Genomic DNA, 12,979 nt, shown 5'->3' on the forward strand with positions numbered 1-12,979 from the left:
AAAAGCCAGCATCTAGGACAATGTGGTTCTGTCTGCAACAAAGGAAAAAGAAAACAAACAACATTTCTTTAAAATAACTTACTGAATTAAAGCAGGATATTTGCAAAGGCATTTTGTTCACAGTAAGGCAATTAATTAACTTAAATAATTCTTCTTGGATTAAATTCCCAGCTTCCAAAGCTAGCAAGAAACAATTCTCCCTAAACTTAATGTTGCACCGTTCTGTTTTCCATCAAGCCTCAATTTCGCCACTAGCTGCAGAGGGATAAACTAGTGCTGCAGCAAGCAAAATCTGGCTTCAGATGACAAATGCTCCCCTTCCAGAAGCCTCAGGGTCTTTATGGCCCTGTGGGCTCCTGTCAGACACCAGTGATATCAGTTGTGAGCCAGCAGAATAGACAGATCCTAGCAGGGCACCTGAGAAGGCACTGAGTAGATGATGCTTATCCTGCAAGTCCTGAGCCACCACTATGTCCTGCATGCTTGTCTTTCACCTGCTCTACCAAAGTTAGGGCATGGACCCACACTGATGACAGTGGCCCTGCATGCGGAAGTTCTTGCAGCTGGCTGGCTTCCCTACCCCTGCCTTCTGAAACAGCCTTGCTTCTGCTACCAACCAGGACACAAATATTGGAAACCAGACCCAAAGCTGCCTGCTGCAACCACGGGAGGCTGTGAGTGGCAGGGAAGACTCAGAGGGGAAAAGCGAACCTCACTACAGGGAATGTGAACATCAAAGACCTAGGCCACCCCTACAGGGGATTAAACCTCTTGAAACTGTTGACTGAGTGGCCAAATAGGGCATTTGATAGGCAAAACAGAAAGAACTTATTTCCATGCCAACAGAGCCTGATGGCTATTCAAAGATACCCATACGGAAGATTTTCACGAGCTCCTGAAATGCACAGGCTTTGGGGGAACAAGAGCTATGCAAACCTTGCAACACCTGCAAAAGAAAAAAAGGCATAGGAAGTGATTTTTGGCTTACAGAAGACAGCCTGGCTCTGCTTTGCATGTTCCCAGAAAAAGCCAGCTCCTCCTTTTACAGCATCTGACAGATCTGCTCAACTCCCAGTGATTTCTTGGCAGTGCAAAGGCAAGCATGAGCAGCTTATTCTCTTGCAAACCACCTCTAAAAACTGCCTGAGCAGGAGGACAAATTAATGTGTCATGGCCCATCCAGCTCAGGCTGGATCCGCTCCACTTCCACTGCGGAGGTGTCTGCTCCTTGCTGCCTACATCACATGCAGTGTTTTCTACTGCTTTGGCTCGTGGCTCTGTATCTTAGTTAAATGAGTCTCCCATTGCCAGTTTGCACAGCAAGGTTGCATGTCTAACCTGCTGTTTAGGCAGTGCTGGCACAGACCTAGGTGTGCATGACAAGCTGTGCTCCTCCTCATGAAACACAGGACAGAGCGTGCCTTACCCACAGCAAGAGTCACTCCTGGCACATGTTCAGTCTCATGCACACTGTGCCCCAGCTCCACTGCAGCAAGGCCCTGGCTCTGCTGGTTTCTTCCCAGCTGGGACCAATGCATATGGTTATCCTGCCCCATGTCCTGCCCCACCAACACATTTGCTGGGCTTTGTGAACTTCTTGCAGTCCAGTGCTCCCATTTCTGGTGTCCCTCCAGGTTGGGGCTCTGCCTCTTCTTATGTGAGCTACTCCCTCAGTTCATCACCCTACACACCAAACTACATCTACAATACCTACATCCCCCATCCTGTATGCCAGTCCCTCTGCTACTGCCCTCATACCAAATTCCCCGCCATGGGGCAGGTGATCCCAAGAGAGCAGGCAGAGGTGATGCCCTGCTCTGAGAAAGCCTGTCACAGAACGCCCTTTGCAGATGCTGCTCACCCTCCATCGGTCAGGGGACACGCTGGGCTGTCAGACAAGCATGCTGTGTGGCCTCTCTTGCTGCCCTCCAGACAAGCCCACATGAAGCCATGCTGGATGGAGAATGAGGTTCCCAGACCTCACTCCCCAGTTGCATTTCGCCTCCCAAAGCCCGTGGTCATGGCCTATTTTAAAACCACCATGTGTTTTCTTTTGATCTACAGAAGAATGACCACAACAGCTAACTCAAACCTCTCTCATGAACCTGGCTATATCCTGGCAATTCTTTCTGTCTTGCACCCCAAGTTCCCATAGAAAACTCAACCAGGGGATGAAAAGCAGCATCAATTTGGAAAACCAGGATGGATGATAAACAACCATCTTGCTGATTAGGTGAAACGTTGCTCTCACAAGACAAGCCATGTGAACATCTGATGTAAATATGCAATGGACACATCCACTAGTCTGTTGCTTTCCAGCTCCTCTTCTGCCACATGACAGGACTCCATGTGGCAGCAGCACACCATTTCTCCCTCAGAAGTTTCATCTGGGTCCCCATGCCACACTCTGGGTATAAAGTGTTTCCAAAATCCATGCAATCACCTCTCTGCTTTTGCCTCCCAGTAACTCCAGTCAGGTGTGAGTTGTCTTAAGTTAAGTGACTTGGGATATTTTTTTTGCAGACACATGATGTGAAAGTGAATAAAGGATGTTCTCATCATCTGTTTTGTTCCAAGACTCAGGCTTGTGGTCCCCTCCCAGATCTCAATCATGAGCTGCAGGTAGGGCTCCTTTGTCACAAAGCAGCATGATGGTGTGGAGACCATCTGACACATGAATAGCAAGCTCCTTGCACTAAACACAGAGCCAATAAAAAATAGTAAACAAACAAACAAAATAAACAAAGCCCCAAACAAACAAACAAAAAACCCTTGCTATCCCACTGCAGGGGCAATGAGCCTGCAGTGAAGGCTATGCTATGGGTGTGTGCTCTCACTTCATTTGCATTCACCCAATCTCATCTGGGATTTTGGCTCTACTTAGCCCTTGCCTTGGAGCACATTAAAGGCAGCTCTGTTCTTCCTGGGACACAGAGGTAAAGCAAAATGTTTCCTCTGCTCAAAGAGGAGAGGAGTCCTGCTGGTGGAACCAAAACTATGAGTGTGCTACAGTTACTGTGCAGTGTGATGTGTCCACACATTTAATGACTGCTTCCCTCTGCTTGACGTGGGAGAAGGAACTCAGGTCACAGGGCCAAAGGAGAAAAGAGCCTTTGAGTAGTTTACTCTCAAGGAATCTCAATGGTGCAGTTTGTAATATGGGAACAACTGTGCAGGGGATGAAGCCTAAAGGACTGGATTTTTTTCCATGAGTGGAAATTGCTCTTGGAGATCCAAGCAGATGGGATTTTGGCTGGGCTAACTCTCTAGCATCTACTGGTGCTCACTCCAGTCTTGAGAGGCCAAGGGTTAATGCCCTTATGCAGGGTACATTCTGCAGTGCCTGGTCTCAGAATCAGTGACCATTCTGGTCAGCTGAAGGCTGCAGAGCTCAGTGAAGGCAGCATCTGAGCTGTGAAATTTACACAGGAAAAAATGCTGACTCTGGACTTCATCCCAGAGACCGAAAGAAAGTCCAGCTATAAAAGAAGTAGCTTTTACATTTTTAACACTCCTGTAGATACCATACATGTTCTATTGCATTATGACCTCAAAATATTTAGTCAATGCATGGCATTTTCTGTTTTACATACCTCTGCTCCCCCTCCACTGTAACTGAATCAAAAGAGAAAACAAAATGTTCACAAACATTAAAAGCACCAACTCTTCTGCTCCAGCAGCGGGTAACGCTTTGATTTACAAGTGGAAGAGATGTGCAGTCTAAGATTCACCTGGATGAGTCTGAGTTTCACATTTCCCATAGTGCTTTCCCCATAGGAGATGGTATTCAAGAGAAACATGAGTGCTTAAAAAGGGACGTATTCCTGCTCCCAGAGTGCAGAGCTGAGAATGTTTTTAAACAGGCTGATGATAATGTCAGTTTGAGGACTGTCTCCAGGCCACCACAGTATACAACTCCCACTTCACTCGCAAACACTGGCATTACAGTTTTACAGTTTAACCTGCCTGATGAGGAAATGAGAAGGCACAAGAGCCAGCACATGCTGTTTGGGTATCCGCTTCACTCTGCTTACACGCTGGGGTCTGCCAAGGAAAGCGTTTTCCTGGAAAAGGATTCTCATCCCCAGCAGGGAGGGCAAATGCAGTTTCTCGGCACACCGTCCCGCTCCAGCGCGCACCTCGCCCGTTCTCATCCTTCTGCAAGCGCGAAGTGAAGCACGATCTGACTTTGCCCTCTGGAGGCACGGAACTGGCATGGCGCAGGCACACACAGCGCCGGAGGCGACTGAACCACCGCGCTGCCTCTTGGAAAATCTGATAGGAAAACCCATCTCCGGCTGCCGCGTCCCGGGAGCCAGAGGGCAGAGCACTGCCTCCGAGGCAGCTCCGCTGCTCACCTTTCCCGCTGAAGGAGTCGGTTTCTTAGTTCCTCCACGGTAACTCTATCCCAGTGTTGTGTATACTTCAGGAGCAGCAGCGTCAGAACAGAAGGCTGATTCTCCTTTCGGTACAAACTGTGCAGCGTGGGATCTGAAATCTGCATCCAGCTACTGGGACTGCAAGCACGGGGCCTCAAGAGTGCTGCTTCATGGCTCATTCTACTAGCTCCACGGTTTGCTGGGTCGCTAGGAAGTTGCACAAATAAGCAAGTGGCAAAAACAGTTCTGCAGCCCCTTATTTAGGTAGAAACCGGGGCTGGGGGTTGTTTGCTGCATGCAAATAGATCCTCACCCCACACCCCCCCAATTTTTCTCCAAGCAGAGAGAAAACTTTGTTGGGAACCCTAAGGGAGCCCTTCACTTGGAGAAACATCTCCCACTTCCCTTTACTCCCTTAAACACCCTTTGTGCAATGGGCAAGGGGGCTTTGGGAAAGCTTTGCCCACAGAGAGACTCAGACCGAAGCTCTGGGAGAACTGACAGAAGGCACTAAGACAGTGGCAGGACTGGCTGCACAGCCACGCACAGAAGCTGCACACGTATGCGCATCCACCTTGCGCACACAGCTGCCCACAGCCGTTCCTGCATACCTGTGGACATTCATGCCGTGGATCCAGCACACTGGCACATGTTTGACCGCACACTCACGTGTCAATGCACAGCCACAAGCTCTAATGCACATCCTCAACCCCACACTGCCCTTGCACACACATGTACCTGTGCGTGGTCACCCTGGCTGCATGCTCACCCTGCCATGCCCACGCATCCCTGTGCACACCTGCACGCACTGACCGTTTTCATCCCACTTCTAGGACCTCCTGCCGTTCCCTTTATCCCGGGGCTCCCAAGGATGACCATGACAGCAAGCAAGGAGGCTGTGCTGCCTCCAGCCCCGCGGGTGGGTGCTGCAGGGGTACAAGCCCTGGCCAAGCGTTCCTCATCAACTGTGTGCACTTACAGCACTTGTTCTAACCCACAGACCGAGGATCTGAACCTCAGCCCCAACTATCTGAGCAAGCAGGAGAAAGCTGGCAGGCAGGTAATATCTCAGACACAGCCGGTGGAAAGACCCTTCCTAGTTGGAAGGACCATGTACCTGGAAATCCTGCGACACAAGGATCAAGGACAAGCAGGTCTGACCAGGGTAAAACAAGGCACGAGAGTCCAGCTCTCGTGTGCCGAATTGCTGTAGGGGACCGCAGGTGAGAGCCCCATTCTGACCGTATCTTACATAGCAACTCGGCACTCCAATTGTGCTGTGTAAGCCCACACTTACTATCTCTCCCCACACACATCTGTCACCGGGTTGAGGGGGTAGCAACGTTTATTTCGTTTCTGCCTTTTCACTACTGTGAAGAAGCATAGGGCTGAGAGGGCGACCCTTCCCAGTGCCGCGGACAGCCAGCATCCCCGCGGACAGCGGCGGCCGCGCACCGCACCGCACCTCGCCTCTCCTCAGCCGCCGGCCGAACCGTCTCGGAGACGCTCAGGAGGGGATCTGGGAAAGTCCATGCCCGGACACCGCACCGTAACACCGGAGACCCCCCCGCTGCCTGCCGCTCCGCCAGAGCTGAGCGCTCCTAACGACAGCGAGAGGGATAGCGGCGCCCCGATGGCGCTGGGGCTGGGGACCGCGGGAGGGGAACGGGGACCGCGGGAGGGGGGCTGGCGCTGCCCCTGCCTGTGCCCGCGGCGGCGCGGCACGCCCGGCCCTGCCTGCGCCTCCCGGGCTGCGGGGCGTTGCAGGGGGAGTGCCGGCCGTCCGGGCGCGGAGCAGCCGGACACCGCCGCATAAAAGCCGCAGCGGCGCAGAGCTGCGCCTCTTCGGCTCGGCCTAGCGCGGGGCCGCCCCGACGGCCGCATGACCGCCGAGAGCCGGCTGCCGCCTGGCCCCCCGCCGCTGCCGCCGCTGCCCCCGCCGCTGAAGGCGGACGCTGCGCCGCCGGGGCAGGAGGCGGCGGCGGAGTTAGGGGCGCGGGGCGGCCGACGGCGGCGCAAGCGCCCTGCGGAGCGGGGCAAACCGCCCTACAGCTACATCGCCCTCATCGCTATGGCCATCGGGCAAGCGCCCGAGCGGCGACTGACGCTGGGAGGCATCTACCGCTTCATCACCGAGCGCTTCCCTTTCTACCGCGACAGCCCCCGCAAGTGGCAGAACAGCATCCGTCACAACCTCACCCTCAACGACTGCTTCGTCAAGGTGCCACGGGAGCCCGGCCGCCCTGGCAAGGGCAACTACTGGACGCTGGACCCTCACGCCCGCGACATGTTCGAGAGCGGCTCCTTCCTCCGTCGCAGGAAGCGCTTCAAGCGCAGCGATCTCTCCACCTACCCGGCCTTCCTCGCCGAGCGCCCCGACGAACCCTGCCGCCTCTTCCCTCTGCCCGCCCCGCCGCCCACCGCCGACCTGCCGCCGGCACCCGCCGCTGCCTCCTGTTCCTTCGCCGCCGCCGCCTTTGCATTCCCCGCGCAGAGCTGCGCCTCCGCCCTGCCGCACGGATACGCACCGCTGCCCCCCGGCCCCGCGCCCTACGCGCCGGGAGGCCCCGGTCAGCTGTACGCGCCGTCGGGGCGCATCGTGCTGCCCGCCTCGCCGCCAGCCCCCGCTGGGCTCTACGGCCGCCGCTCTCCCGTGCCGTACCCGCCGCTGCCACACGTCTACGGAACAGGCGGACAGCTGGGCGCCGCCGACCCCGGGCCGCTGCACGGAGCCTACCCCGGCGGCCACGACAGGTTCGTCCCGCCGCTCTGACGCAGCGCCGAAGAGGCCGGGCGGCCCGACAGCGGGGACCGGAGCCCAGGAGAGAGCCGGCTGCGGGGTTCGCCCGGCGCTGCTGGACCGCTGCCGTCCGGGAAGATGCTGGAGGACTTTGTTCTGCGGCTCTGCGTCATGCCACCTGCCCCAGACTCCCGGCGAGGAGCGCTGCCGCCAGCTGTGCGGACCTGCGGGACCCTGCTCAGCCCTGTCTGCTCTCTCTAGAGAAGCCCTAGGGGCTCCCAAGTGCCTGGATGGGGCAAACAGCCCTTTCCTTTTCTACTGCCTTTTCTGGGACAGGTGCCCACTGCTTCCTGACAGGTGCTCACCCTTCCAGCACACTCAGCTGGGCTCCCTGGTCTGTCCAAGAAGATCTCACTTCTAACAATCTCCTCGCTGTTAATGATTTTATTTACAGAACTAAATGTCTGCTGTGGTGGGGGACGAGGGAGGCAGGAGGAAGCATTTTGCAGCCTCGCATAGCCAGAGTTGTAAAAGCGGGACGTGTGACACTAACGTAGTGGTTTGCCCCTGATGGTGCGCAGGGCTATTGTGGTAATGCCGGGCTTTGCACCAACAACCAACAGGACCAGGGCTGGGAAAGATTTGGGTGCTGGGATTGCAGCCAAACACAGGAAGTAAAATCCTGATGGGAGTCATGCTCTGTGCTGCAGTGGTGGGACAATGTGGGATTGGAAGTATAAAAACTTTTACCATGAGCACGTTCAGCCGCTGGAAGAGGGACCCAGTGAGGTCCTGGGCTCTCTGTCCTTCAGGGTCTTCCCAACTTGATTGTACAGAGCCTGAGCGACCTGACCTGTCTTTGGGTTGGATCCAGCATTGAACTTGGAACTGCTTTGAGTGGAGACCTGGTCCAGAGATCTGTGGAGGTCCATATATCCCAAATTACTTTGATCTTAAGGTCAGCCTAGTTCTGTCTGTAACCTAGAGAAATCAGCACCTGGGGGAAACTCCTGAAATGAGTGAGAGGCAGGACATGGTGCCTTTTTATCTTTGATTGCTCCCTTGTCAAGGGATAGCTGGAAAAAAGGCTAGAGGAAAACACAGAGAGGGGACAACTGATAGCAACAGCCGTTAAGGGCTTGAAAATAGATCCATGGGGAAACTCATGAAAATCCCTCTCAACAGATCCTGCCACCCCTGAAAGGTTCCCGGTGAGATGGTGGATGCCGTGGGGCTCTGTCAGGGGCTGTGAGCGGAGAGGGGCAGATACAGTGCTGCTACCGTCCAAATCTCTTTAGACAGCTACTTTTTACTGTGGAGGTGGGACCATGTGTGATCGGAGCCAGGAGGAGGTTGGTGAGGGGTGCTGCAGAGCGGTGGGAGCAGGAATGAAGAGAGGTAGGTGGAAAGTGCAGTCAGAGCCTCAGCAGGGGCTTTGGAAGAGCAGTGGGGGTGTACATGCACCAGGGTCTCTTCCCACCACAAAAGGGTACAGATCATGCTATAACTCGGGTTGGGAGAGGTGTGTTGGGTATTTTCTGCTCCACAGCTGTGTTCAAAGGACAGTCAGCTATAACCTGTACAGTTTGCTCAAGCCTATCAAGGTGCGTCCTGAAAACCTCCAGGGATGGAGACAGTGCTGTTTCTTCAGGCAACCTGTCTGCCCTCATGGGGGAGAAGTTTCTCCTTTCATCCACTCAGCAGCTCTCTCGTCTCTTTTCATGTCCACCGTCTCTTGTCCTGCTGCTATGCACTGCTACAAAGAGCTCCGATCCCATGAAGACACCTGTACTTTCTGCTCCATGGAGAATTTTTCACGTGAGCTCATCAGCAGGATGAAATCTGTGTAGACACAGGTTCTTCTCTGCATGCGATACTCCAGGTATCCAAGCAGGACATGAGAGGGAGGAAACGGAGTGGGGTGGGAAGGTGCTTGGGTGTCCCCGCAGAACAGTTTGGGGTGGGGGAGGCTAAAGCTCTCTGCAGTAGGTGAACAGGAAGAGTTGTCTCTCTGCCTTCCCTGGGGTTCTGAAGTAGGAAATGAGTTTTGGATTCAGGGCACCCACCCCTCTCTCAGAGAGATAGGGACGGCACATTCTGGGTGAGCTACCTCATGGGCTGGGAGGCTGGGGCTGGGCTGGTGCTGCTGACCCTGGTCCATCTGGACCTCTTCTGTAGTACTGCAGGAAATTGCAGCCTGTACACAGAGCTGGGGAGGTTACATTGCATTACATTGCTGCTGCGGGGGGCACGAAGCGGCAAGTGCAGGCATCATTCCCATCTTCGGTGAGGTGAATCAGATGTTTTCCATCCTTGCTTTCCCTCCTGAAGAGCTGTACTGTCTCTTTCAATGTCCTTCCTGGTCTTGGCATGTCTATAAGCTGCTTCCATCCTGGGTACAGCAGAGTCCCACCTCTGCAGCTTGGCTACCTCAGCGTGGGGCAGGTCTCCTCGGCTGCTGTGCCAGCTCTTCTCCCAGCTTCCCCTTTCACCAGCTGGAAGAGAAGCGTCTCTGCCAGCTCTTAGTTTTGTGACAGCTGCCTGCTGGATCTCTGCCTGTATCTCCTGCAAGGATTGCACTGCATCCCTTTGTTGGCAGGTTTGCTAGCTGCTTTGGGGGGTAGCTGGGAGAGGGATTGTCCTGCCTTAATGCCTTCCATTCTTCCTTCCTGTCAGAGCAGTTGTCAGTGTGGACTGAATCGTTTCCCTGAGTCTAGAGGCCTTCTGGCCCTTGTTCCCCGTTACTTCAACCTGGTTTTACTCTTTGCACCAGCCCTGGTGCTAGTCTAAGTTTCAGTTTAAAAAAAAGGCACCACTGGTGATACAGGTCTTGTGCAAGCTGCTCCTGAACTTAGCATCTGCAGCAACTTCAGGGAGCGAAACTCAGTGTCTGGAGGACATGCATGATAGAACCTGATGACTCAGAAGGCACAAATTGGGTAGGTTTGGTTGTGTATTGTTTGTGGATAAGGTCTAGATGCTTGTTATTTCTCTTCAGACCTTTTATTACCTACAAGCTAGGGAAACCAGACATACGCGGAAAGCATGCTTTCTGCAGCAGGTACAGTGGTGAGCCTGTTGCACAAGGACCTGAGACACATGGCCACAAACTGCTTAAACTTGATCCACAATCAGCTGGTAACCATGGATAAGAGCTTTGTGCTTAGTAACGAGCTATATGGACCCTTTGAGGGACTCTACATCCTAGCGAGGTCTCCCCTTTGGGGTTTTCAATACAAAAATTGACCGTGCTATACCTGCCCTGTGCTAGTGCTGGCAATGCTCCAATCTCCTGCTTGCAGCAAGCGTGGAGGCTCCAGAGATCCATTCCCACCAGCGCCGCTGTGGTTTTGTGCCTACTGCAACCTCCCCAGGCTGCCGTGCAGGCTCAGGCGCAGCGGGTGCACTGAACATCACGTGTCTGTCCAGGCTCTACCCTGTGTCAGCAGGGTTCACTGACCCTGTGCTGGTGCATGTGGCTGTGTGTCTCCTGCGTGACCACTGACAGAGGAAGATACAAGTTGTTGTGTCCTTGGGGAGCCATGGGGCTGAGCCTGCCTGTGAGGCTATGGGGATATGCCATGGGGGATATGTTAGACAATTACATCTCAATGTATGCTTGTACCATGGGGATATGTTCAACATTTGGATCTCTTTTTTTTTTTTTTTTCATTTTTTTTTTATTTTGCCTGGCACTTTGCTTGTAATTTTCAGGCACTGTCCAAAATTAGGAAAATTGTGATTTCTGGAAGCTTTATTATAAATATCTGAGGGCCTTCCTTTTAGCACAGTTAGTCTAAGTTTCAAACTAATCTTTTGATTTTTGGAGTAAGGGTCTAGTAGGTTTGGGTTATAACCCCGTAGGAAACACTAAGTGTAAGCACTGATGAGAAGAGAGAAGGTCCTTGAAAGTGCTCCGTCCTTGAACGACAGAGTCTCTTGGTTCCTGTTCTGCCTGAGGAGCTCTGGTGTGGTCAGGCCCTCTGCTGACTTTAAGAAAGGGGTGGATGGTTACAGCCTAGGAGAACATTTTATTATGTATCAGAGTTGGTTTTTTTTTTTTTTTTGTATTTGCTCTTCTACTTGCAATGGAAATAAATCTTTTTATCCTGTTGTTTGTAATAAAGTGTCTCTGGGAGTTTTTTCCCTGCGCTCCTAAGACCAAGAGAGTGATGATACAAAGCAAGATGCATGCCACATGTTGCTCCTTGCATTTTGCTGTGTCTGCTTCGCCTTGGCTTTTCTTGGTCTGCTGGCATTGCTGAAGACATCGGAGGGAGGGGATGGCAATGCCAGGCCGGAGGTGGCTTACCAAGCTCCTGCAACCACTCAGGTCACCAGTCTGCTTTCCGGTCTCCCATCAGGCCGTAAGTGTGCCCCAGACATCAATGCATGAAGTTGCAGCCCAGCTGTGTTCCTCTGCTAAAAAGGGGCAGGTGTAGAAGCTAAGGTTGTTACCTGCATAAGGAACACAAGCTGAGAGGTTGGTGAGGGAATTGTGGCTGCTGTTACTGACTTTCTGATTGCTCCAGCTTGGAGCCTGGCCAGCTGGAAAACATTTACTGCTGGAAACAACATTGTGTTACCTGTCCTGTGGCAGCAGCACCAAAAATGCTTGGTCTTCCTCCCTGCACCCCAGGACGGTGAGGTTTATTTGCTATAGGCGTGCAGCTCCTGCAGCTCCAGGCTGACACCATGTTTACCTTGTGCAGCAGCAGCATCTGTAGGAACAATTCACCAAGCAATGACTGTAGCTAATGCAGGGTGCAAGAGGAGCAACTCCACACCTTGGGGGGATGATCTGGCTTGCACATGGCTAAGATACTGGCAGATGCTGCCCCTTCTCCAGCTGAAAAGGTGGTGACCTGCTTCCCAAGGGGTTTTGGGGAAAGCGAGCTCTGCAGCTGGTGCTCTGTCAGTAGCCCGAGCTGCCTGAAGGGTTATGAATGAGACAGAAACAAGTAGTTTAATCTGCTAAGTGATCAAAAAGCAGATAGGAGTATCTTCTTCAGTAGCTGTAGGACTCCCAGGTATGATTTATCTACCTTTGGAGGAAGCCAAGAAATGCATCAAATTTATGAGAAGGAGTGTGCAGGGAAGGCAGCTGCCATTTGTCCAGGAAGGAGTATCTTGGAGGGAGTCCAAAACTCTGTAAGTTGTAGTTGGAGGTCAGTCTGTGTGGCTGGAGATGAGCTTTAGCTGCATCTGTTACCGAGGACTGCGATGCCAGAATTAGTGGTGGCATAGAGACAATGTCCCACTGGTGCAGTGCCTGGATATGAACTCATGTGAGCCCAGGAAGGCTGATGCTCTCTGGGAGACTGAATGTACAGAGTTTTGCTGTATGGGGGTACAGTAGCCCAGGTTGGCACAGAGAATAGCTTCACACTCTTGTCTTGACATATGCCTGGAGCCCAGATTCATAGGAGGCACCATCTAGACAGCAAAGCTGATTTCTCAGCTCACTTTTCCTGTTTGTATTTCTGTCTTCTCCCTGTCTGAGGCCAAGAAGTCAAGGTGGGAGACGGTGGAATCAGCTATACTTGGAAGCCGGGGATATTTCTGGGAGCTACTTGAAGATCTGGAGCAGTCACCTCAATGTATGTGTGAGCACACTGAGAGGGAAGGAAAAGGCACCTTCTATTCCTCCTTCAGGAAGAAGGAACATGCAGTTTAGCATCCTTCATCCGTGGAAGAAGAAGGGCATCCACAAAAGGGACAGGACCCACTTCCAGTGGGATACGGGTCTCAGGGGCTTTTAAAATCCAACACCAACATTATCACCAGAGATGCTAAACAGCTCTGGACCAGGCTGAAACACTGATTCAACATGAGTCTTGGTCTTGGAGTTCACTCAAGT

The 12,979-nt window shown here is 53.0% G+C and overlaps 1 protein-coding gene across 1 annotated transcript; it reads left to right on the forward strand.

Moving 5' to 3' along the window:
- The first annotated feature begins 6,261 nt into the window (after positions 1 to 6,261).
- Positions 6,262 to 8,125, forward strand: FOXE1 (forkhead box E1). The gene has a single exon (XM_062604441.1). The coding sequence runs from the start codon at positions 6,262 to 6,264 to the stop codon at positions 7,150 to 7,152; it is 891 nt and encodes a 296-aa protein (XP_062460425.1). The 3' UTR covers positions 7,153 to 8,125.
- The last annotated feature ends 4,854 nt before the right edge of the window (positions 8,126 to 12,979 follow it).

This window comes from Pezoporus occidentalis, unplaced genomic scaffold (genome assembly GCF_034315485.1).
Source record: "Pezoporus occidentalis ecotype Australia unplaced genomic scaffold, CSIRO_AGI_Poc_V1 ctg86, whole genome shotgun sequence".
NCBI classification, from domain to species: domain Eukaryota; kingdom Metazoa; phylum Chordata; class Aves; order Psittaciformes; family Psittacidae; genus Pezoporus; species Pezoporus occidentalis.

Bases quoted from the DNA above. Each gene is read 5' to 3' on its own strand.
- FOXE1 (XM_062604441.1), top strand. From the start codon at position 6,262: ATGACCGCCGAGAGCCGGCTGCCGCCTGGCCCCCCGCCGCTGCCGCCG.